Raw genomic sequence first — 25,532 nt, forward strand, 5'->3', positions numbered from 1 at the left:
GTGGGTGGGACAGAGAGAGCAGAGGTAGGGCGGGTGGGTGGGTGGGACAGAGAGAGCAGAGGTAGGGCGGGTGGGTGGGTGGGACAGAGAGAGCAGAGGTAGGGCGGGTGGGTGGGTGGGACAGAGAGAGCAGAGGTAGGGCAGGTGGGTGGGTGGGACAGAGAGAGCAGAGGTAGGGCGGGTGGGTGGGTGGGTGGGACAGAGAGAGCAGAGGTTGGTACAGAGAGAGCAGAGGTAGGGCGGGTGGGTGGGACAGAGAGAGCAGAGGTAGGGCGGGTGGGTGGGTGGGACAGAGAGAGCAGAGGTAGGGCGGCTGGGTGGGACAGAGAGAGCAGAGGTAGGGCGGGTGGGTGGGTGGGACAGAGAGCAGAGGTAGGGCGGGTGGGTGGGTGGGACAGAGAGCAGAGGTAGGGCGGGTGGGTGGGTGGGACAGAGAGAGCAGAGGTAGGGCGGGTGGGTGGGTGGGACAGAGAGAGCAGAGGTAGGGCGGGTGGGTGGGTGGGACAGAGAGAGCAGAGGTAGGGCGGGTGGGTGGGACAGAGAGAGCAGAGGTAGGGCGGGTGGGTGGGTGGGACAGAGAGAGCAGAGGTAGGGCGGGAGGGTGGGTGGGACAGAGAGAGCAGAGGTAGGGCGGGAGGGTGGGTGGGACAGAGAGAGCAGAGGTAGGGCGGGAGGGTGGGTGCGACAGAGAGAGCAGAGGTAGGGCGAGTGGGTGGGTGCGACAGAGAGAGCAGAGGTAGGGCGTGTGGTTGGATATGCGACAGAGAGAGCAGAGGTAGGGCGGGTGGGTGGGTGCGACAGAGAGAGCAGAGGTAGGGCGGGTGGGTGGGACAGAGAGAGCAGAGGTAGGGCGGGTGGGTGGTTGGGACAGAGAGAGCAGGGGTAGGGCGGGTGGGTGGGTGGGACAGAGAGAGCAGGGGTAGGGCGGGTGGGTGGGTGGGACAGAGAGAGCAGAGGTAGGGCGGGTGGGTGGGTGGGACAGAGAGAGCAGAGGTTTTGGGACAGAGAGAGCAGAGGTAGGGTGGGTGGGTGGGTGGGACAGAGAGAGCAGAGGTAGGGCGGGTGGGTGGGTGGGACAGAGAGAGCAGAGGTAGGGCGGGTGGGTGGGTGGGACAGAGAGAGCAGAGGTAGGGCGGGTGGGTGGGTGGGACAGAGAGAGCAGAGGTAGGGCGGGTGGGTGGGTGGGACAGAGAGAGCAGAGGTAGGGCGGGTGGGTGGGTGGGACAGAGAGAGCAGAGGTAGGGCGGGTGGGTGGGTGGGACAGAGAGAGCAGAGGTAGGGCGGGTGGGTGGGTGGGTGGGACAGAGAGAGCAGAGGTAGGGCGGGTGGGTGGGACAGAGAGAGCAGAGGTAGGGCGGGTGGGTGGGTGGGTGGGACAGAGAGAGCAGAGGTAGGGCGGGTGGGTGGGTGGGTGGGACAGAGAGAGCAGATGTAGGGCGGGTGGGTGGGTGGGTGGGTGGTACAGAGAGAGCAGAGGTAGGGCGGGTGGGTGGGTGGTACAGAGAGAGCAGAGGTCGGGCGGGTGGGTGGGTGGGACAGAGAGAGCAGAGGTAGGGCGGGTGGGTGGGTGGGACAGAGAGCAGAGGTAGGGCGGGTGGGTGGGACAGAGAGAGCAGAGGTAGGGCGGGTGGGTGGTTGGGACAGAGAGAGCAGAGGTAGGGCGGGTGGGTGGGTGGGACAGAGAGAGCAGAGGTAGGGCGGGTGGGTGGGTGGGACAGAGAGAGCAGAGGTAGGGCGGGTGGGTGGGTGGGACAGAGAGAGCAGAGGTAGGGCGAGTGGGTGGGTGGGACAGAGAGAGCAGAGGTAGGGCGGGTGGGTGGGTGGGACAGAGAGAGCAGAGGTAGGGCGGGTGGGTGGGTGGGACAGAGAGAGCAGAGGTAGGGCGGGTGGGTGGGTGGGACAGAGAGAGCAGAGGTAGGGCGGGTGGGTGGGTGGGACAGAGAGAGCAGAGGTAGGGTGGGTGGGTGGGACAGAGAGCAGAGGTAGGGCGGGATTCAGAGAGAGCAGAGGTAGGGCGGGTGGGTGGGTGGGACAGTGAGAGCAGAGGTAGGGCGGGTGGGTGGGTGGGACAGACAGAGCAGAGGTATGGGACAGAGAGAGCAGAGGTAGGGCGGGTGGGTGGGACAGAGAGAGCAGAGGTATGGGACAGAGAGAGCAGAGGTAGGGCTGGTGGGTGGGGCAGAGAGAGCGGAGGTAGGGCGGGTGGGTGGGGCAGAGAGAGCGGAGGTAGGGCGGGTGGGTGGGGCAGAGAGAGCGGAGCACAGAGAGCGGAGGTAGGGCGGGTGGGTGGGGCACAGAGAGCGGAGGTAGGGCGGGTGGGTGGGGCAGAGAGAGCGGAGCACAGAGAGCAGAGGTAGGGCGGGTGGGTGGGGCAGAGAGAGCGGAGCACAGAGAGCAGAGGTAAGGCGGGTGGGTGGGTGGGACAGAGAGAGCAGAGGTAGGGCGGGTGGGTGGGCGGGACAGAGAGAGCAGAGGTAGGGCGAGTGGGTGGGCGGGACAGAGAGAGCAGAGGTAGGGCGGGTGGGTGGGCGGGACAGAGAGAGCAGAGGTAGGGCGGGTGGGTGGGCGGGACAGAGAGAGCAGAGGTAGGGCGGGTGGGTGGGCGGGACAGAGAGAGCAGAGGTAGGGCGGGTGGGTGGGCGGGACAGAGAGAGCAGAGGTCTGGGACAGAGAGAGCAGAGGTAGGGCGGGTGGGTGGGTGGGACAGAGAGCAGAGGTAGGGCGGGTGGGTGGGTGGGACAGAGAGCAGAGGTAGGGCGGGTGGGTGGGTGGGACAGAGAGCAGAGGTAGGGCGGGTGGGTGGGTGGGACAGAGAGCAGAGGTAGGGCGGGTGGGTGGGTGGGACAGAGAGCAGAGGTAGGGCTGGTGGGTCGGTGGGACAGAGAGAGCAGAGGTAGGGCGGGTGGGTGGGTGGGACAGAGAGAGCAGAGGTAGGGCGGGTGGGTGGGTGGGACAGAGAGAGCAGAGGTAGGGCGGGTGGGTGGGTGGGACAGAGAGAGCAGAGGTAGGGCGGGTGGGTGGGTGGGACAGAGAGAGCAGAGGTAGGGCGGGTGGGTGGGTGGGACAGAGAGAGCAGAGGTAGGGCGGGTGGGTGGGTGGGTGCTACAGAGAGAGCAGAGGTAGGGCGGGTGGGTGGGTGGGACAGAGAGAGCAGAGGTAGGGCGGGTGGGTGGGTGGGTGGGACAGAGAGAGCAGAGGTAGGGCGGGTGGGTGGGTGGGACAGAGAGAGCAGAGGTATTGGGACAGAGAGAGCAGAGGTAGGGCGGGTGGGTGGGACAGAGAGAGCAGAGGTAGGGCGGGTGGGTGGGACAGAGAGAGCAGAGGTAGGGCGGGTGGGTGGGACAGAGAGAGCAGAGGTAGGGCGGGTGGGTGGGACAGAGAGAGCAGAGGTAGGGCGAGTGGGTGGGACAGAGAGAGCAGAGGTAGGGCGGGTGGGTGGGACAGAGAGAGCAGAGGTAGGGCGGGTGGGTGGGTGGGACAGAGAGAGCAGAGGTATGGGACAGAGAGAGCAGAGGTAGGGCGGGTGGGTGGTACAGAGAAAGCAGAGGTATGGGACAGAGAGAGCAGAGGTAGGGCGGGGGGGTGGGGCAGAGAGAGCGGAGGTAGGGCGCGTGGGTGGGGCAGAGAGAGCGGAGGTAGGGCGGGTGGGTGGGGCAGAGAGAGCGGAGCACAGAGAGCGGAGGTAGGGCGGGTGGGTGGAGCACAGAGAGCGGAGGTAGGGCGGGTGGGTGGGGCACAGAGAGCGGAGGTAGGGCGGGTGGGTGGGGCACAGAGAGCGGAGGTATGCACAGAGCGGAGGTAGGGCGGGTGGGTGGGGCAGAGAGAGCGGAGCACAGAGAGCTGAGGTAGGGTGGGTGGGTGGGGCACAGAGAGCGGAGGTATGCACAGAGCGGAGGTAGGGTGGGTGGGCCACAGAGAGCGGAGGTAGCGCGGGTGGGTGGTGCACAGAGAGCGGAGGTAGGGCGGGTGGGTGGTGCACAGAGAGCAGAGGTAGGGCGGGTGGGTGGGACAGAGAGAGCAGAGGTTGGGCGGGTGGGTGGTTCAGAGAGAGCAGAGGTTGGGCGGGTGGGTGGGACAGAGAGAGCAGAGGTTGGGCGGGTGGGTGGGACAGAGAGAGCAGAGGTAGGGCGGGTGGGTGGGGTAGAGAAAGCAGAGGTAGGGCGGGTGGGTGGGGTAGAGAAAGCAGAGGTAGGGCGGGTGGGTGGGGTAGAGAAAGCAGAGGTAGGGCGGGTGGGTGGGGTAGAGAAAGCAGAGGTAGGGCGGGTGGGTGGGGTAGAGAGAGCAGAGGTAGGGCGGGTGGGTGGGGTAGAGAGAGCAGAGGTAGGGCGGGTGGGTGGGGTAGAGAGAGCAGAGGTAGGGCGGGTGGGTGGGGTAGAGAGAGCAGAGGTAGGGCGGGTGGGTGGGGTAGAGAGAGCAGAGGTAGGGCGGGTGGGTGGGGTAGAGAGAGCAGAGGTAGGGCGGGTGGGTGGGGTAGAGAGAGCAGAGGTAGGGCGGGTGGGTGGGATAGAGAGAGCAGAGGTAGGGCGGGTGGGTGGGGTAGAGAGAGCAGAGGTAGGGCGGGTGGGTGGGGTAGAGAGAGCAGAGGTAGGGCGGGTGGGTGGGGTAGAGAGAGCAGAGGTAGGGCGGGTGGGTGGGGTAGAGAGAGCAGAGGTAGGGCGGGTGGGTGGGTGGGGTAGAGAGAGCAGAGGTAGGGCGGGTGGGTGGGTGGGGTAGAGAGAGCAGAGGTAGGGCGGGTGGGTGGGTGGGACAGAGAGAGCAGAGGTAGAGCGGGTGGGTGGGTGGGTGGTACAGAGAGAGCAGAGGTAGGGCGGGTGAGTGGGTGGGACAGAGAGAGCAGAGGTAGGGCGGGTGGGTGGGTGGGACAGAGAGAGCAGAGGTAGGGCGGGTGGGTGGGTGGGACAGAGAGAGCAGAGGTAGGGCGGGTGGGTGGGTGGGACAGAGAGAGCAGAGGTAGGGCGGGTGGGTGGATGGGACAGAGAGAGCAGAGGTAGGGCGGGTGGGTGGGTGGGACAGAGAGAGCAGAGGTAGGGCGGGTGGGTGGGTGGGACAGAGAGAGCAGAGGTAGGGCGGGTGGGTGGGTGGGACAGAGAGAGCAGAGGTAGGGCGGGTGGGTGGGTGGGACAGAGAGAGCAGAGGTAGGGCGGGTGGGTGGGTGGGACAGAGAGAGCAGAGGTAGGGCGGGTGGGTGGGTGGGACAGAGAGAGCAGAGGTAGGGCGGGTGGGTGGATGGGACAGAGAGAGCAGAGGTAGGGCGGGTGGGTGGGTGGGACAGAGAGAGCAGAGGTAGGGCGGGTGGGTGGGTGGGACAGAGAGAGCAGAGGTAGGGCGGGTGGGTGGGTGGGACAGAGAGAGCAGAGGTAGGGCGGGTGGGTGGGTGGGACAGAGAGAGCAGAGGTAGGGCGGGTGGGTGGGTGGGACAGAGAGAGCAGAGGTAGGGCGGGTGGGTGGGTGGGACAGAGAGAGCAGAGGTAGGGCGGGAGGGTGGGTGGGACAGAGAGAGCAGAGGTAGGGCGTGAGGGTTTTATGCGACAGAGAGAGCAGAGGTAGGGCGGGTGGGTGGGTGCGACAGAGAGAGCAGAGGTAGGGCGGGTGGGTGGGTGCGACAGAGAGAGCAGAGGTAGGGCGGGTGGGTGGGTGCGACAGAGAGAGCAGAGGTAGGGCGGGTGGGTGGGACAGAGAGAGCAGAGGTAGGGCGGGTGGGTGGGACAGAGAGAGCAGAGGTAGGGCGGGTGGGTGGGACAGAGAGAGCAGAGGTAGGGCGGGTGGGTGGGACAGAGAGAGCAGAGGTAGGGCGGGTGGGTGGGACAGAGAGAGCAGAGGTAGGGCGGGTGGGTGGGACAGAGAGAGCAGAGGTAGGGCGGGTGGGTGGGACAGAGAGAGCAGAGGTAGGGCGGGTGGGTGGGACAGAGAGAGCAGAGGTAGGGCGGGTGGGTGGGACAGAGAGAGCAGAGGTAGGGCGGGTGGGTGGGACAGAGAGAGCAGAGGTAGGGCGGGTGGGTGGGACAGAGAGAGCAGAGGTAGGGCGGGTGGGTGGGACAGAGAGAGCAGAGGTAGGGCGGGTGGGTGGGACAGAGAGAGCAGAGGTAGGGCGGGTGGGTGGGACAAAGAGAGCAGAGGTAGGGCGGGTGGGTGGGACAAAGAGAGCAGAGGTAGGGCGGGTGGGTGGGACAAAGAGAGCAGAGGTAGGGCGGGTGGGTGGGACAAAGAGAGCAGAGGTAGGGCGGGTGGGTGGGACAAAGAGAGCAGAGGTAGGGCGGGTGGGTGGGACAAAGAGAGCAGAGGTAGGGCGGGTGGGTGGTTGGGACAGAGAGAGCAGAGGTAGGGCGGGTGGGTGGGTGGGACAGAGAGAGCAGAGGTAGGGCGGGTGGGTGGGTGGGACAGAGAGAGCAGAGGTAGGGCGGGTGGGTGGGTGGGACAGAGAGAGCAGAGGTAGGGCGGGTGGGTGGGTGGGACAGAGAGAGCAGAGGTAGGGCGGGTGGGTGGGTGGGACAGAGAGAGCAGAGGTAGGGCGGGTGGGTGGGACAGAGAGAGCAGAGGTAGGGCGGGTGGGTGGGTGGGACAGAGAGAGCAGAGGTAGGGCGGGTGAGTGGGTGGGACAGAGAGAGCAGAGGTAGGGCGGGTGGGTGGGTGGGACAGAGAGAGCAGAGGTAGGGCGGGTGGGTGGGTGGGACAGAGAGAGCAGAGGTAGGGCGGGTGGGTGGGTGGGACAGAGAGAGCAGAGGTAGGGCGGGTGGGTGGGTGGGACAGAGAGAGCAGAGGTAGGGCGGGTGGGTGGGTGGGACAGAGAGAGCAGAGGTAGGGCGGGTGGGTGGGTGGGACAGAGAGAGCAGAGGTAGGGCGGGTGGGTGGGTGGGACAGAGAGAGCAGAGGTAGGGCGGGTGGGTGGGTGGGACAGAGAGAGCAGAGGTAGGGCGGGTGGGTGGGTGGGACAGAGAGAGCAGAGGTAGGGCGGGTGGGTGGGTGGGACAGAGAGCAGAGGTAGGGCGGGTGGGTGGGTGGGACAGAGAGAGCAGAGGTAGGGCGGGTGGGTGGGTGGGACAGAGAGAGCAGAGGTAGGGCGGGTGGGTGGGTGGGACAGAGAGAGCAGAGGTAGGGCGGGTGGGTGGGTGGGACAGAGAGAGCAGAGGTAGGGCGGGTGGGTGGGTGGGACAGAGAGAGCAGAGGTAGGGCGGGTGGGTGGGTGGGACAGAGAGAGCAGAGGTAGGGCGGGTGGGTGGGTGGGACAGAGAGAGCAGAGGTAGGGCGGGTGGGTGGGTGGGACAGAGAGAGCAGAGGTAGGGCGGGAGGGTGGGTGGGACAGAGAGAGCAGAGGTAGGGCGGGAGGGTGGGTGCGACAGAGAGAGCAGAGGTAGGGCGGGTGGGTGGGTGCGACAGAGAGAGCAGAGGTAGGGCGGGTGGGTGGGTGCGACAGAGAGAGCAGAGGTAGGGCGGGTGGGTGGGTGCGACAGAGAGAGCAGAGGTAGGGCGGGTGGGTGGGTGCGACAGAGAGAGCAGAGGTAGGGCGGGTGGGTGGGTGCGACAGAGAGAGCAGAGGTAGGGCGGGTGGGTGGGACAGAGAGAGCAGAGGTAGGGCGGGTGGGTGGGACAGAGAGAGCAGAGGTAGGGCGGGTGGGTGGGACAGAGAGAGCAGAGGTAGGGCGGGTGGGTGGGACAGAGAGAGCAGAGGTAGGGCGGGTGGGTGGGACAGAGAGAGCAGAGGTAGGGCGGGTGGGTGGGACAGAGAGAGCAGAGGTAGGGCGGGTGGGTGGGACAGAGAGAGCAGAGGTAGGGCGGGTGGGTGGGACAGAGAGAGCAGAGGTAGGGCGGGTGGGTGGTTGGGACAGAGAGAGCAGAGGTAGGGCGGGTGGGTGGGTGGGACAGAGAGAGCAGAGGTAGGGCGGGTGGGTGGGTGGGACAGAGAGAGCAGAGGTAGGGCGGGTGGGTGGGTGGGACAGAGAGAGCAGAGGTAGGGCGGGTGGGTGGGTGGGACAGAGAGAGCAGAGGTAGGGCGGGTGGGTGGGACAGAGAGAGCAGAGGTAGGGCGGGTGGGTGGGTGGGACAGAGAGAGCAGAGGTAGGGCGGGTGAGTGGGTGGGACAGAGAGAGCAGAGGTAGGGCGGGTGGGTGGGACAGAGAGAGCAGAGGTAGGGCGGGTGGGTGGGTGGGACAGAGAGAGCAGAGGTAGGGCGGGTGGGTGGGTGGGACAGAGAGAGCAGAGGTAGGGCGGGTGGGTGGGTGGTACAGAGAGAGCAGAGGTAGGGCGGGTGGGTGGGTGGTACAGAGAGAGCAGAGGTAGGGCGGGTGGGTGGGTGGGACAGAGAGAGCAGAGGTAGGGCGGGTGGGTGGGTGGGACAGAGAGAGCAGAGGTAGGGCGGGTGGGTGGGTGGGACAGAGAGAGCAGAGGTAGGGCGGGTGGGTGGGTGGGACAGAGAGAGCAGAGGTAGGGCGGGTGGGTGGGTGGGACAGAGAGCAGAGGTAGGGCGGGTGGGTGGGTGGGACAGAGAGAGCAGAGGTAGGGCGGGTGGGTGGGTGGGACAGAGAGAGCAGAGGTTGGGACGGAGAGAGCAGAGGTAGGGCGGGTGGGTGGGTGTGACAAAGAGAGCAGAGGTAGGGTGGGTGGGTGGCACAGAGAGCAGAGGTAGGGCGGGTGGGTGGGTGGGACAGAGAGAGCAGAGGTAGGGCGGGTGGGTGGGTGGGACAGAGAGAGCAGAGGTAGGGCGGGTGGGTGGGTGGGACAGTGAGAGCAGAGGTAGGGCGGGTGGGTGGATGGGACAGACAGAGCAGAGGTATGGGACAGAGAGAGCAGAGGTAGGGCGGGTGGGTGTTACAGAGAGAGCAGAGGTATGGGACAGAGAGAGCAGAGGTAGGGCGGGTGGGTGGGGTAGAGAGAGCAGAGGTAGGGCGGGTGGGTGGGGTAGGGCGGGTGGGTGGGGCAGAGAGAGCGAAGGTAGGGCGGGTGGGTGGGGCAGAGAGAGCGGAGGTAGGGCGGGTGGGTGGGGCAGAGAGAGCGGAGGTAGGGCGGGTGGGTGGGGCAGAGAGAGCGGAGGTAGGGCGGGTGGGTGGGGCAGAGAGAGCGGAGGTAGGGCGGGTGGGTGGGGCAGAGAGAGCGGAGGTAGGGCGGGAGGGTGGGGCACAGAGAGCGGAGGTAGGGCGGGTGGGTGGGGCACAGAGAGCGGAGCACAGAGAGCAGAGGTAGGGCGGGTGGGTGGGGCAGAGAGAGCGGAGCACAGAGAGCAGAGGTAGGGCGGGTGGGTGGGTGGGACAGAGAGAGCAGAGGTAGGGCGGGTGGGTGGGCGATACAGAGAGAGCAGAGGTAGGGCGGGTGGGTGGGCGGGACAGAGAGAGCAGAGGTAGGGCGGGTGGGTGGGCGGGACAGAGAGAGCAGAGGTAGGGCGAGCGGGTGGGTGGGACAGAGAGAGCAGAGGTAGGGCGGGTGGGTGGGACAGAGAGAGCAGAGGTAGGGCGGGTGGGTGGGACAGAGAGAGCAGAGGTAGGGCGGGTGGGTGGGACAGAGAGAGCAGAGGTAGGGCGGGTGGGTGGGACAGAGAGAGCAGAGGTAGGGCGGGTGGGTGGGACAGAGAGAGCAGAGGTAGGGCGGGTGGGTGGGTGGGACAGAGAGAGCAGAGGTAGGGCGGGTGGGTGGGTGGGACAGAGAGCAGAGGTATGGGACAGAGAGAGCAGAGGTAGGGCGGGTGGGTGGTACAGAGAGAGCAGAGGTATGGGACAGAGAGCAGAGGTAGGGCGGGTGGGTGGGGCAGAGAGAGCGGAGCACAGAGAGCGGAGGTAGGGCGGGTGGGTGGAGCACAGAGAGCGGAGGTAGGGCGGGTGGGTGGTGCACAGAGAGCGGAGGTATGCACAGAGCGGAGGTAGGGCGGGTGGGTGGGGCAGAGAGAGCGGAGCACAGAGAGCTGAGGTAGGGCGGGTGGGTGGGGCAGAGAGAGCGGAGCACAGAGAGCTGAGGTAGGGTGGGTGGGTGGGGCACAGAGAGCGGAGGTATGCACAGAGCGGAGGTAGGGTGGGTGGGCCACAGAGAGCGGAGGTAGCGCGGGTGGGTGGTGCACAGAGAGCGGAGGTAGGGCGGGTGGGTGGTGCACAGAGAGCGGAGGTAGGGCGGGTGGGGGGTTCAGAGAGAGCGGAGGTTGGGCGGGTGGGGGGGACAGAGAGAGCAGAGGTTGGGCGGGTGGGTGGGACAGAGAGAGCAGAGGTTGGGCGGGTGGGTGGGACAGAGAGAGCAGAGGTTGGGCGGGTGGGTGGGACAGAGAGAGCAGAGGTTGGGCGGGTGGGTGGGACAGAGAGAGCAGAGGTTGGGCGGGTGGGTGGGACAGAGAGAGCAGAGGTTGGGCGGGTGGGTGGGACAGAGAGAGCAGAGGTTGGGCGGGTGGGTGGGACAGAGAGAGCAGAGGTTGGGCGGGTGGGTGGGACGGAGAGAGCAGAGGTTGGGCGGGTGGGTGGGACGGAGAGAGCAGAGGTTGGGCGGGTGGGTGGGACAGAGAGAGCAGAGGTTGGGCGGGTGGGTGGGACAGAGAGAGCAGAGGTTGGGCGGGTGGGTGGGACAGAGAGAGCAGAGGTTGGGCGGGTGGGTGGGACAGAGAGAGCAGAGGTTGGGCGGGTGGGTGGGACCGAGAGAGCAGAGGTTGGGCGGGTGGGTGGGACAGAGAGAGCAGAGGTAGGGCGGGTGGGTGGGACAGAGAAAGCAGAGGTAGGGCGGGTGGGTGGGGTAGAGAAAGCAGAGGTAGGGCGGGTGGGTGGGGTAGAGAAAGCAGAGGTAGGGCGGGTGGGTGGGGTAGAGAAAGCAGAGGTAGGGCGGGTGGGTGGGGTAGAGAGAGCAGAGGTAGGGCGGGTGGGTGGGGTAGAGAGAGCAGAGGTAGGGCGGGTGGGTGGGGTAGAGAGAGCAGAGGTAGGGCGGGTGGGTGGGGTAGAGAGAGCAGAGGTAGGGCGGGTGGGTGGGGTAGAGAGAGCAGAGGTAGGGCGGGTGGGTGGGGTAGAGAGAGCAGAGGTAGGGCGGGTGGGTGGGGTAGAGAGAGCAGAGGTAGGGCGGGTGGGTGGGGTAGAGAGAGCAGAGGTAGGGCGGGTGGGTGGGGTAGAGAGAGCAGAGGTAGGGCGGGTGGGTGGGGTAGAGAGAGCAGAGGTAGGGCGGGTGGGTGGGGTAGAGAGAGCAGAGGTAGGGCGGGTGGGTGGGGTAGAGAGAGCAGAGGTAGGGCGGGTGGGTGGGGTAGAGAGAGCAGAGGTAGGGCGGGTGGGTGGGGTAGAGAGAGCAGAGGTAGGGCGGGTGGGTGGGGTAGAGAGCAGAGGTAGGGCGGGTGGGTGGGGTAGAGAGCAGAGGTAGGGCGGGTGGGTGGGGTAGAGAGAGCAGAGGTAGGGTGGGTGGGTGGGGTAGAGAGAGCAGAGGTAGGGCGGGTGGGTGGGGTAGAGAGAGCAGAGGTAGGGCGGGTGGGTGGGGTAGAGAGAGCAGAGGTAGGGCGGGTGGGTGGGGTAGAGAGAGCAGAGGTAGGGCGGGTGGGTGGGGTAGAGAGAGCAGAGGTAGGGCGGGTGGGTGGGGTAGAGAGAGCAGAGGTAGGGCGGGTGGGTGGGGTAGAGAGAGCAGAGGTAGGGCGGGTGGGTGGGGTAGAGAGAGCAGAGGTAGGGCGGGTGGGTGGGGTAGAGAGAGCAGAGGTAGGGCGGGTGGGTGGGGTAGAGAGAGCAGAGGTAGGGCGGGTGGGTGGGGTAGAGAGAGCAGAGGTAGGGCGGGTGGGGTAGAGCGAGCAGAGGTAGGGTGGGTGGGTGGTGTAGAGAGAGCAGAGGTAGGGTGGGTGGGTGGGTTAGAGAGAGCAAAGGTATTTAGAGAGAGCATAGGTAGGGTGGGTGGGTGGGGTAGAGAGAGCAGAGGTAGGGTGGGTGGGGTAGAGAGAGCAGAGGAAGGGTGAGTGGGGTAAAGAGAGTGGGGTTATGTAGAGAGTGGATGCAGGTTGGTTGGGGGTTGAAAGAGTGCAGGTAGAGAGAGTGGGGATAGAGAGTGGGGGTAGGGTGGGGGGCAGGGTTAGAGAGAGTGGGGGTTGGATGGGTAGGGATAGTGAGACTGGGGGTAGGGTGGGGGTAGGGTGGGCATAGAGAGACTGGGTGTAGGGTGGGTGGGGGCTGGAGAGACTGGGTGTAGGGTGTGGATAGATTCGGGTAGGGTAGGTGGTGGGTGGGGTGGAGAGAGTTGGGGCAAGGTGGGTGGGGATAGAGAGAGTGGGGGCAGGGGGGCGAGAAAACACTTGGATAGCATGTAAAATCATCAGGATTTATAGAGAATTTGAGAATTCTGCAATATAGTATCACCTGCCGTGAGACAAACAAACAGCCAGAATCTCAAAAACATTTTTAGGCATAAGTGGCCATCACTTTCACCAAAAAAAGGAGCAAGCCCATTGTTAGGGAGAATTCTCAATATGTGCTAATTTCCCTCACCTTTTGAGGCCCCCAGCAACTTTGCTGGATTTCTAGGATTTTATTGTTTTACCTGGGAAGAGTGAGAACCTTTTTTTCCACTCTTCCATGTATTTTGATGTGTGTTTTACTTTTGTGTTCTTTGGTTATGGAGTTTTAAAACAACTCCATAGGCATCATCTTTTTCTGTGTGTCACACAGCACCTTCTGTGCAGTGGTACAGTGATGTCTTTCAGACTTTCCAAGGTGTAAATACCTTCTTTGGGACGGTCTACTGTCTCCCAGAGCATGTAAAGTTAAATTGACTTTGCTAGTCTCTTTAAATTTACTGACCCAGCACCCACTATCTTCTTACGGAGTGCTGGAGGGGCTGCATCGCTTCCCCTGAGTCAAAACACTCATGTAACAGTCAAATGTTACCCTTTCCTACTTTAAATGGCTGGTGGCAGTGGTTTAGATCAAACTACCATGATTTTTCCTGACCGCTAACAACAGTAGCTAAATATTGGGTCAGCCATGTTTTCAATATGGCGCCCAAGACCTATCTGTAAAAACAGACTCTGGTCGACTTTTTTTGCCATTTCTTTTAGGAAAGGTCCTTCTTGTGTTTGTCTCTGTGCACCAAACCAGGTTTGGTCCCTTTGTTTGTTGGCCTTTGGCAGGCTTCAGTGCTGAAGCCCTCCGCTGGCGCCAGGGTGTCTGGGGTGGACAGGATGTGAGGGAGATGCCTGAAACTCCCTGTGCTTAGTCTCCTAGGAGACCTGAATGCACTCTGGCGTGATTGGCGGGCTGGCTGTCCGGCAAGGACAGCCACCCTGTTGTGTGACTGACAGCCAGGCTGGAATTAATGGGGGAAAACTGTTTAAAAGCAGGTCTCTGGGACTTGGAAAGCAGAGTCGGCCACGGGAACGAAAGAACCGAAGACGAGCTGAAGGAAGAGGACTGCTGCAGCTCCTGGACGACCGGGAAGCCCTGCTGGAGGTCCGAATTGCCTGAAACTCCATCGACAGAGAAGCCCTTCAAGGTTAACTTCTTTTCTTGAGTTTGGTGGGAACAACAAACTCCCAAGCCACCTGGACACTGTCCCCATCTGGTCGAATTTACATTAGAGTGCTGTTGAAAACCGGATAGCCAGAGGGAAGGAAACCAGCTAGTGGACTTTAAGGCACCCACATCTTAAACCGATGTCTTGCTAAGCTTTTGGCCTAATCCCTGGGCAGTGTCTTCTTGTCCCCACGACTGAAGCTGAAACTGAAACAGCGAGATCTGCTCGAACTGCCAGGAATAACTGCCTCAGCTACAACTCTTCTTCACTAACAAGGTACTGTGCAAATGCATTTGAGAAAATCTTTTCGGCCATCGTGAAAGTTTGTAGAAACTTTCTCAACTTCTAAGGCTTGTCCTTCCCTAGACATTCGTCAAACTTTTCACCTAGCCAAATTCTTCTAGACTCTGTGGCAAAGACAACTGTTATCTACCAGAACTGTGCTATCCTATACAAAGACTCTGAACCATTGACTTTGGCTCAGGCCTATTGAGAAGAATTGCTGGTTGTAGTTAACTGAAACCCTTTGCCCTGCCTATGAATGTATTTGGGCTGTCTATTCTTATAACCTAGGGGGTCATTCCGAGTTTGGAGGCAGGCATAGTTCTATTAGCACCATGGCTGCCTCCAAACTCGGGTCCAGGTAGTCGGAATGGGGACCTACCGGGACATTCCGACCTAGGCAGACCCGGTAAGTCCCCATTTCGAAATTGCGGGCCCGTTAATAGCTCCATGGTCCCTTAACGGGTCCCGCTAAGGGCGGTTAGTTAAACCAGCCGGCCCTAGTGGGACCCGCTAAGGGACCTCGGAATGCGGCGGTAGGGGGTTAACGACACCTGCATCCTTACCGGTGCCATTAACCCCCTACCGCCATACTCGGAATGGCCCCCACTGTATTTGTTGGTCCTTTGTGTAACTTGTTCTACTGTTCGCTAAACTCTTGAGATAAGTCTGGCTGCTCAGCCACTGCTACCACATAACTGTAGTACGGGATTGTACCAAAGGTGAAATTGTACTGACACTTGTAGTCTTAATTGCATGTAGTGTTCCCCTAGGGTACTGCACGTGATTCTGCCTAACACCCATTCTTAGAGGGCATCTGAATGAGCGCATCTTATATGTGCTCATTCAGATGCCCTTTTTCATCCCTGTGTGCATTTGCACATATCAGGGGGTGTTTCTCATCTCTGTCAATAACTTGTTCCAGAGACAGGTGTAGGAAAGGCATGGTATCACAAGTATGACACTGACACAATGGATACAATTTGCAAAACCTTTATTGACATTTTTTTTGTTGGTTGGAGATGCTCCTAATTTGCCCTATAACTCAGATGGGAATAGTCTCGACCATCAAACAATAAAAAAAAACAGTCCTAATGGCTTCAGTCACAATCAAAATGGCCTATGCTAACAAAACCTAATTAATGCCCTATCTCTTATACAAAAAGTCTAAAAGGAGAAATGTATGCAAAAGAAAAATCAGTGTCAAAAGAATAAAAGGTAGTTTAACCGGCTCTCCTTCTCACGTTACACATCACAGAGTAAGGCTGTCCATGAAGCCAGGATGACACACTCTGGCTCGGTTTCTAACACTCTAAGCAGTTCCAAACAGTGTATTGAGGCCCGTTTGGCCTCTAATGTTAAAGCCTTTTTCTTGACTTTCCAAAATTGTATTTCCAACATAAAGTTCACAAAAGTCCCCCTTGGCCAGGCTCAGAACTCTCATGCCACATTTCAACACAAACATGCAAGGGGGCTCCGGTCCCCAAGTTTATTGTACTTCACATCTCCCTCAATCGAGCTCTGACCCCTTTAAAATGTGCGTGGTGCTTTTACCAGACCACCGCAGCAACACTTTGACTCAAAGTTCACGGTCACTTTCACTTAGTTTGCTTTTGCTGTCGGTTTGCTTTATAACTTCAAACAATGTACCTTTCACAAAGACTTTCGAATGGGCTACTTCTTTTTGCTAGACTACTCTGTTACTTAGTATTGCTGATATCAGAGCTGCTTTTTACTTCAAAGTTCATTCACAGGTCTGCCTTTCTTCGCATCTCATTCACATGCATGGAGCCTTCACTTGTGATATAATGTTGCTACTTCATACACTTTAACACACACCGGTCTATCAGGTCGCTTGCCAACTCACTGGCTGTGTGCGCTTCTTTCTTATTTTGCTATTTTCCATTCACGAGTCAAGGTTGTAAAGACCGGAGGGGGGTATCTGTACTTCCGCTCTCTATATGGTAGAGGAGAGGCACAGAGGACCCCTGCCAAGATTCTCTATTATTGGTAAACGTGGTCGAGCAATCAAGGCCTAGCTTCTCAGGAGGTGATGAGAGCTGGTTCTTAAGTACAGTGTGGTCCCCAAGCACCCACAAAGGAATGTCCGCACACTGCATCGATTAAAACACAGACTTTATATAATTAATATTCAAGGTCACATACACTATCAAGATAACTCACTTTGTACTCAGAAATCAACAATGGTAAATATATACAGTTCAAAAGTGGTACCACTAATGTTCTCAGATCTCATTAAAGTGCATACCGTCAGAATGACACAAAGATCAAAATAAAGAGGAAACCAGCAGTAGAGAGAGGAAGGAACGCCAGATGGTTGAACAATTGGCAGAATACTGGCCCCGATACCTAGACAGAGTTCTGTGTGGAGATCCCGCCACCTGGACAACCTGTAAAGCAAAGATGTATCACAAGCCCAGTCCATATATTGTTCACACTAGACTTTCCAATAGTTCTGCAACCCCAAAGTACCTTGGAGTGGTAGCGTTCCGTGTCAGGGAATCAACGGCCCTTCTTGGGTGTCCTCCCTTTCAGGCAGGAGTCACCGGTCATCGAACGTCCGACAGAGAACAGGTCGAGCTACGACGGTGAAGTGGCCGCGTCGACCCTAGCGGTGCTCGTTGACGGGTAAGCGTCCTGCAAGGAAGAGGTGTGCGGGGCACCTCGGTGTCGATAGTTCTGGACCACAAAGAGTTGGAAGAACTGTGGCCCAGCAAGGGCATTCAGTCGTCGATGCCTCTGTGGTCTTTGGGTGGCGGGAAACCCACTGGTGGATGCTCCTCGGCGTGTTGATGGTCAGGCCTTCTCCAGCAGGATACAGCAGCGACGATGCGGACGAGAGCGTCCTTGGATCAATTAAGTTCTTAGGCAAACGGTATCACGGCGGTTCCGGTCAGCGACGGCAGTCGTCGACAGTGGCGGAGAACAGACCGGGTGCTTTTCCTTGGAGTTCCGCAGCAGTCTCTGTATTGGGTCGGTAGCCTGTCGAAGGTCTCTCTACCAGGGAGCTTAGACAAAGATCAGCTGTGCACGATGGTCCCTCATAGCTCGAGAAGAGGGCACCTTACCAGGTCCTCTCTGGGTCAGTTCTTGGAGGCATGACAGCTTTCAGATTGTGAAGGAGAGCAACAGCAATTCTTCTCGTCCAGCAGGACTTCAACATCAAGCTTCACTTACTCCAGTTACTCGTCGTAGTGGACTTCAGCTTCTGAACACGATTCCTAGCAGTGAGAGGTCCCCAGATATACTGTTGATCTCCTATTCATTCCGCTGGGTCACACTCAAGCATCCAATCACAGTCATTCATGCAGGCAGGCAGCCAATCAGGCACACGGTGCATTCAGGCCATTCACTTCTTTCCAGACACTCAACAAGTTATGTGTATTGGGACAAGTACTGAGCCATTCAACACTCCAAGCTACATTCATACCCGTTTCGGGCAGGGCTGTCTCAACCGTTGTGTCAACCACCAGATACTAGACAGCCACAACATAGAATGTATATTCGTCACACACTCCATTCACCCAGGTCCCACCCACAGGCATACCCACAACATACGGTCGTTGAGAAGGCTCCAGCCAGTCTGGTTGGCACTTCCCCACACTACCATATACGGAACTTTCACCCAACAGCCAGTCAGGGGGAAGGGACAGAGGCAGGGCTTCCCGGGACTTCAGGAAGATCAAGGTAACAGGTGATGGAAGGCAAGCGGCCATGGGGGCCATTTTGTCTTCATCCGGAATCTACCGATTCCAATGACAGGGCCTGGGCATCCCAAAATGGAGGACGCTCAGGGCACCAGTAATTTCAGCACGGAGCTGCCACCAGCCCGTACCCTGCTCTGTGGGTCACACACAGGTGCCCAAAAACATACACTAGGGGCACAGGGTTGCACCCCTACCCATGGGTGCCATAAGGGTCTGTTCACCAAACCAAAAGAGAGAGAGCTGCACCGCCAGGAGTCCCACATGAACTGCTGCACAGAAAACACAACATAACACACAATAAAAAGCAGTAAAGGACAAGGATACGGAGACCCTGTCCCTCCGGTGCATTTCCAGCATCACAAAGGTTAGTACCTCAGGCTTGGCCTCACCTCCCCAACTCTGCTGTTCACCCGGGAGGGTTGCTGGCATCCTTGGAACACAATGCAATCTTCACTTATGGGATCTGGCCTTCTCCACCAGTCTTTCGCGTTCTGTCGGAGGCAATGACCTCAAGTAGGAAACCATTGGGGTTTTCGGCCCACTGCTCTCATCCCTTGGTCCGTTGCTCTGCTCCAATAAGTGTGCCCTCGTCCCGGATGTTCTGCCCATGCTCATGTTCTGCCTTGCTCAGCGTGTGTCTTTAGGTGTTGCCTTTTATTTGTGTGAGGAGAGTTAACTGGTATCAGGTGTATGCACTTAGTGTAAAGTGCCTGACTTTGCCTGACCCGTATAACGTGACATTTCCAGTACGATATGAGAGAGTTAGTCTGGTTACTCTCAGTCATCCTCTTCCTTGACCTAGTGTTTGTGAAACAAAGGGGGCGGAGGGGAGTTGGGACTTCGGAAAATCCTTTCAAATAGGATGGGGTAGATTAACAAAAAAGGGGGGAAATACCTCGTCTCACCATCGGCTGCCTCACCCACACTCCCTGAAGACCCCTCACCCAGGTGAACTCCCACACTGGTCCACCCACAGGAACTGGATCCAAAAGCGATGGCCATGTCCTAGCCACTTTGATGACAAGTCCCTGAGGACTAGCAGGTGAGACACCCTTTGGTTTCTCACACAGGGTACAGAGAAATATACATGTGGCCTCATTCTAAGTGTGGCGGTCCAGAAATAAGGGTGCCAGTCGCACCGTATCGGCACTCTTTCCAGACCACCACACTCCAACTCTGCCTTCTGGGGCCGGTGCTTCTAGAACCCATTCCCATGGAGTTCTATGGGACTCCACAGGAATGTGGACTTCCCGAATCCACTGGCTGACATCCCAGGCCACCGGGACTTGTAATGTCCCGGTGGCACCGGGATGTCAGACGGCGGATTCAGTGTTATGAGGACAGTGGCAACCCGCTGGTAGCACCAGCGGGTTACTACCGTCCTCGTAATGAGGCTCATTGTATGAATTTAAATCTTATAAGTAAATTCCAAGTGGGCATAGAACTGGTACAAGATTTGTAGAAGGCTCTTTCAGAGAATTAACAGTCATATACAACAATGTAAATGTGGTTGAAAGCTATCCTCAAGTAACCTCCTAACATAAATCTATGATGTTCACAGGTGTATTGCACTTATCTCCAACTCTCAAGGTTTTTGACAGGAAAATAGTTAAGGGGAGATTTGCAGTAAGAGTTGTCAAGTGTTTTTATAAAAAGAATCTGGTCAAGTGATGCATTTTTGCACTACCTGTTCTAAAGGCTTATACCTGTATAGTGTGATGATTTTCTGCTTCGGTCTTCTGCAGCTTGGCCTTCAGTCCTTCTATATCATCTTCTATCTGCATAATTTGCTTCTTCTTATTCTTGTCTGTCAATATAATAAAACACCAAAGAGTGGTCACGTGGATGCGCTGGGAATAAAACCATCCAGTTTTCAGGAGCTGGCCTATCTGATGTGAACCCTGCTAGCATCCATTTTCCTTCATCATTTGACATACATGTTTTCTGTGATGTGTGGCAAAAAGATGTAGAAGTAAAAATAACAAATTTTCAATGAATCTACCCTAAAAAAGACAGCGCTGCTGTGACCATTTTCAGAGTGTGCTTCAGGCCTGGGCCATGGCGCCACCTCAACAAATTTACAAAGGTGGCATGCACACCATGATGTTAACAAGCAAGAATATTTAGCAAAGTAATAAATGTTATCCCCCAACAAGACAGTTTTGAAAAAAGGTGTGCTGTAGTGCGTTAAAAATAATTCTATCCACGAGCCTTAAAAAAAAAAAAAATAATAATAATAATAATAATAATAATAGTATCCCCATATATCGATACAACAGGCTATACAATGGGTTAATTGCCTCTTAGCCCTGTGAAATCATTAGAAACAACTGATGGACAGGTGCCTCGGTGTTACTGGGGGGAAACACCAAGGGCCTCATTACGAGTTTGGAGGCAGCCATGCCCTTAATAATGGCATGGCTGCCTCCAAACTCGGGTCCAGGTCCCACAAAAGGGGACTTACCGGGCCATTCCGACCTTGGAGGGCCCGGTAAATCCATTTCGCGGGACCCGGACCTGGTACATCCCCATTCCCATTTGAGCCCCCACAAGGCTCAATGGAATGGGGAGGATGCTAACAATGGGCCCGTTAATGACGTCTGACCAGGCGTGAAAATCAGGATCCGCTGCAGACCTCGTAATCTGGTTGACCGAAATGAACAGTGCCGGTGCCATACCGGCACCATTCATTCTGCTGCCACCAGCATCCTAATGAGGTCCCAAGTCTTCTTCTCTTTATGCATCTAAAATTGTGAACTTCCAGAACAAATCTTAAGGCTGTCATGTAATCATGGAATAATTTAGAATGTCCCACAGTGCTCTATGCCCCTTCGGTTTCTACAGGTCAAAAACAAAGGTTTTTGCCCTGAACACCGCCTAAATGTGAGACAGGAACATGAAACTTAAGAGCAGCGATTGTGTCCACCTAGACCAATGACACATGGATAAGGTAATGCAAGTGATTAATACTGTGCCATGAAATCCAAAAGAGACTAGGAATACTGGACGTCATGATGCCCCATTCGGCAAAGTGGTGCAATTTGGGCAGTTATTCCCTCAGGTCCACAATAATCCCAAACAAACATCTGTCCTCTTGCATGTTAATTTTCACAGAGACTATAAACACTTAGTACTATTAGTATTGTCTCATAACAAATGAGCGAAATTACAACTGCAATTTGAACATATTGCACGTGTGTTCTCATTAGAACGCACCTGTCACCAAAACATTGAAGCAATTGTCAAACCGATCTAACTTTCATACAAACCTCTAGTGCTTTTTTGTGGCCACACTTTCAAGGCAATCTATTTTTGTAATTAATTACTCGCCGTGTTATTCTGAAACTTTATTCCAATCACACTCCAACATGTTTCTCTCCATGCTTGCTCCAGAGACATTTCAGGGGGGATATTGTTGGTTCATAATTTCATAGCACTAACACTCCTTTACTCTCCTTTTTCATAATGTTGCATAGCATGGACCTTACACTTTCTACCTGATGAATATCTAGTGCAAGCATCACAGAAACATGTAGCAGTGTAGTGGATTAATCCAAGATAGTTCAATCAAAGAAACAGACTGGCCTACAAGTGTGAGCAAACATAACAAAAGGGGTGAATAAAATGGGGTTAGGTGTTTGGCAAATATGCAAATTTAAGTGACAGGTGAGCACTAGCCAAACACAGGTGGAGAATGTAGAAATTGTCGTTTTTTGCATCAATTAGTTTTCACATAACGTTAAGTATTTGCTTCACATTTGGTAAGAGGTATGTAAAAGGATACATGTTTGCTTTAATAAAACTCATGTTTAACTATTGTTATAAAGATAGTTCTATTACAGTACTTGCAGCATAAATAAAATAGGCCAGACAAATTATACGAAAGCAACACAGAAGATTGCCATAATGTTTGGTCTGTTCAAAAATGCCCTTTTAAAAAGCTGCCCGGTCAAGTAGCATGTTCAGTCTCTGCTATTCTGTGTTCGATCAGCTCAAAATTTCAGCATCTGCGAGGGTCTTTCCTAGGAGCCCTATAATGTGCTGTTGTTTTTTTAAGTGTTACTGTAATTCTATGGTATTCATCTTTTAATACCCTTAGTCACTTAGAGCTATTTATATTACACAGATGTATTCAGTGGTCATTCTTTACCCAGACACTGCTATAAAAAAAAACAACAACAGTCAGTCAGAAATGTGTTCTTGAAGATCCTGTCACTAATACCGCTGCCCCTGAAAAGACCCAAAATCGTGAAAATCTCTGAACACTTTTCCAATAATACAGCCATTGTATCAAACAACACCAATCTGGAAGTATCTGCCTCTCACTTTGTCTGTGATATCTCGCTCTCTCTCGCTCTCGATTTTAGGGTCCCATTTTCAGATGTCTGCTTTCTAAATCCACCCAAGTCAGATCGAACAGCAATGTAACCAGATAACTAAAACATATATTCTGAAAGGTGGAGGGGATGGTTGTATTTTTTTTATAGTGAAATGTAGAATGAGCACATCCGTCACAGAGGCATCTATGTAGGTGTGGACTAGCCTGGTATATGGAGACATACATTGGCATTGCATGTGTGCTGCTGGAATGCCACCCATCACAATGAGAGTGGAATGTCTACATGGGGGGAAGGTGAGGGGGATACAAATAGGCTCTGATGGATGTGAAGGGGTTCTGACCGAACTAGGCAGGAGGGATTACAATTATTCTTTTTTTTTATTGTGTTCATGGTTTATGCAAGATAAAACTTACACAAAATAGAAAAAAAAGAAAAGAACCATCAAGAAAGTTCGAATGACAGGATTCCAAACTAACTTGATTAATATAAATAGCACTTTCATAAAATAGTTACATAATCCTCATCTATCACCAATAAAAAGAGCGGTGTAATAATAAAGCAGTTCCTAACTATTCGTCCCACTTGACAAATTCATTAATAGTCAGACTTAACGTCACATCTATTTGATCGCTAAAATTCATTTGAATCCCATTTCGCGGAAGTTGAATTGATGCTCTGCAAAAATCGCAAGAGTGCCTATGTTGAGGCTGAGTAATTTCCTTGGTTAATCCTTGCACAGAAACTCTCCAAAAGCAGGGTCAGCACAAAGCGTGTATAGCAGAGAATCTGCAAGTTCAGTGAAACTCCACATTCCATACCCAAATGCTTCAGATTTTCATTTTCTAAGGCAAAAAAACCTGAATAGAGATCTCCAATTGTTCCTGTATACATATTTCCATCGGCTTTAGAAGGTTTAATCAAAATCTCATCAGCATACTTCTCAAGTAAGGTGAGAGAAACCCAACCAAGTACATACACCTTTCCCCCAATCACTTGTGTTCATTACCTAGACTGGCAAAACGTTCATATCTTCTAATTGCGTGCAGGTCTCGCAATAATCGTCCTGCCAATTATGTTTTTAGCGCAATCTATATTTTGTAGAATTGGGACAAATGGGATGCCTTCGGCTGCTATGGCTTTATCACATTTCTCAGCATAACAAAATGAGTTACTGTGCGAGTTCTTGCTAAAGACTTCATAAAGTGAATTCAGATGGGGCCAAACTAGATCTTTACAAATAAGAAGTCTCCCCCAAAGAAGGTGCAAGTTCAGAGACCACAACCCCAACTTGAAACAAATCACTGATAAAGAAACACCATTTGGGAGAGACAACATGTCGCTCGATAGGAGTTCTTCAATTTTTGATCGGTCCACATCATACAAAGGATGGTTGGTTTCCAAACCATAGATCAAAGGGGGAATAAGTTCCCTTTGAAACACTTAAAGACACTAGGGAAAACGTCCCACACTTGTTATTAATACATTTCACTTCCATCATGTGCAGAATAGCCTATTTTTCCAGTTGTTTAATAAGATTTTTCAGTTTGGATAAACCGTAATGGCAAATCCAAGATTTTTCAATTCATTTATAATCTCTAGTTTTTAGTTATCCAGCCACCAGTTATATCTTGACCCTTTTATTTTTGCCCGTGAAAATTGTGATTTTTGTTTTCCCTATATTAATCACTAGAGTCTAATCATGATATGCTCTCAACAGTCCTTGCAAAGCAATTTGTGTGGAGTCCAGCAATATTATGTCATCAGCGTAGAAGATACTACTGATTATTATTAGTGTTCTATTATTAGTGTTCTACATACTGTAACAAATGTAAAGCTTAATCACCTCTACCCATCAATCAGTGGCCAGCACACAAAACTAAACATTGCCTTGGTGCTCACAGATGAAGTAGAACATTGGTTTTATTCGGCGAATGCCCTTCCAAGAAGGAAGGGCATTTTGAGAAACACAATGGTGTGTATTATCAGCAAAAGAAGCCAATAAAAAAATTGTATTAACATCAACCATTGGATCTTTTTAAAAATTTAAAATATTCATTTCCAATTATCAGTTCCAGTAATTTTTGTAGTCATAGAAATAATGTTACACTTGTCTTATTGAGCATAACACACTATCCAACCTTTATGTTGACCAAATCAATTATTTTCTGGTAGGTTATCGTTCCAAGATGGAAAGTCTCATACACTCTTATTGTACTCTTTCAAAATATTGTTATGAACACAAAGTTTCATAGATGTGTGGGCCCCAATCCTGGAGTATGATCGGGACTTTCCAGCACAAACGTACAAGCCGCAGCTACCAAGTCTATTTTTACAGGATGACAATTAAGGAGGGGACTCTCTGGCCATTTCCCATTGGACCGTGGGAGATTGTGGTGGAGGGGCGGCAACCCCTAAGGGTGGAGAGGTGAGAGAGATTTTCATATAATGTACTGCTCAATGAATGACTCACGCCAAATATTTAATGTTGTATTGCTCCCTCCATGATTGCAACAGAATAAAATAAACTTGTTAAAAATATATATATATATTGTTATGAGAAAAGGGCATAACATCGCAAAAAAGTTGGTAACATAAGTGTTGACACAACACTTCATTTCTGTCTGCTTGGTGGTGTTGTCTGCAGAAGCATTGGGTGTTGCTAACAATCACCAGATATGACCATGATATATATATATATATATATATATATATATATATATATATATATATATATATATATAAATTCCATTACTACCACTTTGTCCCCTGTGGTTACCATGGTATTACAAGCAGTGATAATTAAGACTCCATGGGGATTTTGGCGGATCTACTGTGGGTAGAGTTACAACACAGTAAATATGCTGATTTTTGGAGGTAAAGTGGAGGTGAATACGCCATTTTACCTCTGAAAGTCGGCAGATTTACCGCACAGTAATTCCGCAGGTGGTAAAGGCGAACAAATTATAATTTGGCAGTACAGGAAAATTCACAGTATCTAAATTACAGTCACTTTTTTCTGCACCACCACATTTGTAATGAGGCCCATTATGATAGTCCCAGTCTTTACACAACTTAGCAAACTACTGCATTGAACATCTTGAGCAAAACGAAGTGCTTGCCAATCCAGTGTACGAAAGTGAGGACTCAGCAACACTTGCAGATGAGGCTGTCAGATGACATTCAAGAATGTGGGAGGGTGCTGCAGCCCACCTAGCTCCCTTAGTTGGAGTGCCACTGTGACAGAGGCATGATGTTGGTCTTCTCTGTGATAACCACTTTGAAATTAATGACATACTTAATGCTACGAGCTATGGTGGTGGTATTTGCATACAGGCACATACAAATAATGTGAGTACTCTCAGTGCAGGTCACAGCCATAACTCTCATTATCAATTGCTTTGCCTCCCTCGGGTGATATGGCCTTGATGTATTAAGGAACACTGTCCTCCTGAGGGTGGAAGATATAAAGACACTGCAGTAGTGTGAGAAGATAAACAAAATGGTATGACCTTGATCCAATCCGTGGAAAGAATAGACTTCAGAGAAACAGTGAAAAGCGCATGGGACAAAGGTGTAACCTTCTGATACCAGCATGCACTTACCAGCCTTTGAGATCTCAGAATGTCGGCGTTCAATATGGTTTTCGAGAAAGGAATAATTCATGAAGGATTTTTCGCAGAGCTGGCACTGTAAGAGAAGAAGTGAAAGACATGAGGGGGCGCACATTTTAATTTGATCCTAAGTTTAGCGA

The 25,532-nt window shown here is 54.6% G+C and overlaps 1 protein-coding gene across 3 annotated transcripts in view; it reads right to left on the reverse strand.

The window, feature by feature from the left end:
* Nucleotides 1-25,532, reverse strand: part of DZIP1L (DAZ interacting zinc finger protein 1 like) — a 366,901-nt gene that overhangs the window by 304,081 nt on the left and 37,288 nt on the right. For all 3 annotated transcript variants that reach the window (XM_069618039.1, XM_069618038.1, XM_069618037.1), the window contains exons 3-4: nt 25,384-25,468; nt 19,148-19,248 (exon numbers count right to left, since the gene is read on the reverse strand). In XM_069618039.1, coding sequence (XP_069474140.1) covers nt 19,148-19,248; nt 25,384-25,468 — 186 coding nt within the window. The remainder of the gene's footprint in view (nt 1-19,147; nt 19,249-25,383; nt 25,469-25,532) is intronic.

This window comes from Ambystoma mexicanum, chromosome 10 (assembly GCF_040938575.1).
Source record: "Ambystoma mexicanum isolate Mex_15411 chromosome 10, UKY_AmexF1_1, whole genome shotgun sequence".
Lineage (NCBI taxonomy): Eukaryota > Metazoa > Chordata > Amphibia > Caudata > Ambystomatidae > Ambystoma > Ambystoma mexicanum.